This window comes from Chrysochloris asiatica, unplaced genomic scaffold (genome assembly GCF_000296735.1).
Source record: "Chrysochloris asiatica unplaced genomic scaffold, ChrAsi1.0 scaffold00042, whole genome shotgun sequence".
NCBI lineage: Eukaryota > Metazoa > Chordata > Mammalia > Afrosoricida > Chrysochloridae > Chrysochloris > Chrysochloris asiatica.
The window spans coordinates 17,972,442-17,976,320 of NW_006408560.1; the positions used below are offsets into that span (position 1 = coordinate 17,972,442).

Sequence of the window (3,879 nt, forward strand, 5' to 3'; positions counted from 1 at the left end):
GACTTGATGGCAATTAACAACAGCAACAATTCATAGTTACAAGGATACTTGAAGTTTTGTTTTCTTCATTTGTCTTTGAGCACCCTCTTCCTTCCTCCTATTGACCAATTCTCCAATCTCAATTTTAGTAAGAGTGAGCTTAAAATAATCTAATAGAAAAGGTTTTTTTTAGTTAGAAAGCAAATAATCACAACAATAATGCCAAAATTATGATGATAGCTTAAGCTTTTACTTTAAACTACAGCACCTGGTATGGTGCTGTAGAATAAATACTTGACTGCTAATTGCAAGGTTTGTGGTTCAAAACCACATTTTGGAAACTCTATACAAGGTTCCTATTAGACAGAATTGACTCGAAGACATTTACAAACAACACAAGTATTATATGCTAGACATCTTGGGTTCCACCTAACAATCAAATTCACACAGGATCATAAATCATAGTTGGTATTTAAATTTTACTCAGAAAAATAAAGGGTAGAAAATGTTAACAGGCCAGCAGAGATGCATCAGATGTTTCTCTTACGGGGAAGGTGTCCTGAAAGCAGTAAAGGAGCTAGTCTCTGGAATTCAAAGTCACAGGATGGGTGTGAGGACATGAGATTCACACAAAGGTGTACAGAATCCAAGTTGACATAGAATCTTCAAGCCCTATAAGGGCCAATATCTCTTGTAGCAATTTTGTGGGTATCCAAAAACATTCCAAATACAAAAGTAGCTTCCAAGTTCTGATTTCTCACTGTCTTGGTGTGGCTCTGTGGGTTAATACTCCAGACTGCAAAACCATTTGAACTATAAAGTCGGTGGTTCAAGCTCACCAGCTGCTCCTCAAAAACCCTATACAGGGTCACTATGGGTTAGGACTGATTTGACGGCACTTAACAACAACAATTTAAAGACAGTTGCTATCCTCCAAGACCATATAATTTAACCAAGCAGGGATTATCTGTACTATAAGCAATGTTACCTAGTAATATTGATCAGATTTTTATGGACCCATAATTAGAAAAATTAACTAAAGGTCGATTTCATTCTCAGAAAATATAAAAGGGAAACGTTTTTGGAAGGAGAAACTAAAACTAAAGAAATAAAATTTCTTGTTTTGATTCTTGTTAGCAACAACACTAGCTTCAAGTGAAATTTGTTGGTTTTAAGGTCTGAGTAAAAAACACCAAGTCTTCCATAATTTTATGAAAAGAGAAGTGAACATGATAGTCAGATATAAAACATTTCATGAAAATACAGCAATCTATACTTTGTTAAGTTCTTTCTTTGTTTGTCTTATATACTGGAAAACCTAAGATGATTATTGATCATGGAGATTTCCTTGATGGATAACTGTATTTTTTCAAAACCTGACTCTGAATATGCAAATGTGTATTCATTGATGATCTGTTTTTCGAAGTTTGTTTAATTGCATATTAAAGCAACCCTCACACACACATTCCACAAGGAAAAAGTATTCTATTGTACAGAAATTTGAATCAATGACTCTTTAGAGAGTGTAAATACCTATAAACAATCAAGCAAGTTTCCAAAATTCAGGACAATTTGAAAGAATATCTATAGTTTAGGTTTGAACCTGATACACCTTATCTCTGGTTCCCACATCTTCCCTATTATTAAAGTGTTTTTCTGTTGTTTAGGTAGTTTTCCTAGGGAATAATTAAAAGAAAGAAAACCTATTTAACAACCCATGAACAAACCATTTGAAATTGAAGATTATCATAGTGTTGAAAAATATTTTAAGACCAACTTGTATAAAAGCTTTATAACACATTTTACTTATTACTGTATCAATGCCTGTTCATATTTGATCAGCAAGCTCCATATCCCCCTGGGTCAAACAAAGGAAATGCAGAGTGGATATTCTGCCATATTTATTGTCACATATGTGACTAACTAACAGAAGTAACCTCTCTCCTGTGACTTGCAGTGGGTAGAAAGCTTGTAGAACTAAAATGTATTGCTTAGGAGATATCAGCTTTAGTTCTTGGGTGTATAATTGATACTTTTACAATTTGTCATGGAATTGACATTTGTAAATTTGGATTTGTGAACTTGCTCTGTTAAAGCATACATCATTACTCTCGACATTAGCAATCAATCACCAAGTTCCTTTTAGTTTCTTGTATCAATTAAATTTTCTTACACAATAATGGGCTTGGTCATCATTAGAGAAGCTCATTATTGTCACTAGACTGGCTGTGTAGCAGGAGTATGTGGGAGCTTTAAAAAATTATGCATGACATACTTTGGAAACCCTATATAGGGTCACTATGAGTCAAACTAATTCTATGGCACTTAACAACAGCAACAACAATATCAAAAGTTCCAAATTTTTCCCCCAGATAATTTGATTGTTTCGCAATTTTTACCCCTATATGATTCTTATGTAGCAACATAGATTCTTATGTAGTAAGCCCTAACATAGTTTGCGAACCCCTGTGTAAGACCAATGATTCATAAACTGTCATTTCTGCTATGAGGTCAATATTTTTTTAAAACTCCAGACTAATTGGTGTTTATGTTCCTTTTAAGTCCATTCTGTGATTCCTTGAGGTAGTCCTACTAAGACCCTGTTCTTCCCTCTCTTACAGATTCAGTCCAGGAGATCCCTAGAATAGTGACATCTGCCCAGCACTGTCTTCTTGAGGGCATCCTTCATCTCTTTGTTCCTCAGACAGTAGATGGATGGGTTTAAAAAGGGTACAATGACAGTATAGAGCACAGAGATGATCTTGTTGTGGTTGAAGGTGTACATGGCCCGGGGCCGTGCATAGGTAAAAAGAGTGGAGGAGTAGTAGATGACAACCACTGCCAGATGAGAGGCACAGGTGGAGAAGGCTTTCTGGCGCCCCTGGGCAGTAGGAATCCTCAAGATGGCTGCAATGATGGCAGCGTATGATGAAACTACAGCCAATAGAGGCAGTAGAATCATCACTAGGGCAAGAAGGAAGTCTACTATCTCTGCTTGCTCCTTGTCAGAGCAGGTGAGGTTGAGGAGTGGGGAAATATCACAGAAAAAGTGGTTGATAATGTTGGGTCCACAGTAGGAGAGTCGGGAAATGAAGAGAAGCTTCATCATGGAGCTGAAGAAGCCACTACCCCATGAAGCAGCAGCAAGACGAGTGGCCAGACTGGCAGGCATGAGACTGGGATAACGGAGGGGTTCACAGATGGCCAGGTAGCGGTCATAGGCCATGACTGCCAACAGGACACATTCTGTGCAGGCCAAGGCAATGAAGAAGTAGAGTTGGGTCATGCAACCTGCAAAAGAGACTCTACGATCCTGTGTAAGAAAGGCTCCCAGGAGCCGGGGAACAGTGACATTGATGTACCATAGCTCCAGGAATGAGAGATGGCCAAGGAAAAAGTACATAGGGCGGTGTAGGCTGGGAGTGAGCCAGACTGTGGATATGATGAGTGCATTTTCAAGCAATGTCAACAGATAAATTGCAAGGAACAGGCTAAACAGGAGCAGCTGGAGGGATGGTGATGTAGGGAAGCCCACCAAGACAAACTCCTGTATGTGGCCTCCACTTAAATTTCTCATCATCTACTATCTGGGAAAAAATAAAAAAGCAAAGGAAGGATTAGTAGTTAAAAGACAAGTGGGTTAAACATCTACCTTCCATCACTAAGTTCAGCCTTCTCAAGATTCTCAATGGTATATTATCAGTTATTTATTATTACCTTTGTTTTCACTTTGCTGATTCATATCCTATCCAAAATTTGAAAATTGTACTCAATAATTACAAAACTTTAACTACAATGTGCATTTGGTACATTCTTGCTGAGTGATTGCAGAACCAACAAGTATTTGATACTTTTTTTTCACTTTGACCCATAATATGTTCTTCCCTTGCTTCACTACAG

The 3,879-nt window shown here is 37.6% G+C and overlaps 1 protein-coding gene across 1 annotated transcript; it reads right to left on the minus strand.

The window, feature by feature from the left end:
• Positions 1-2,602: 2,602 nt before the first annotated feature.
• LOC102822685 (olfactory receptor 6P1-like) lies at positions 2,603-3,556 on the minus strand. Its single transcript, XM_006861619.1, has one exon. The coding sequence runs from the start codon at positions 3,554-3,556 to the stop codon at positions 2,603-2,605; it is 954 nt and encodes a 317-aa protein (XP_006861681.1).
• Positions 3,557-3,879: the final 323 nt, after the last annotated feature.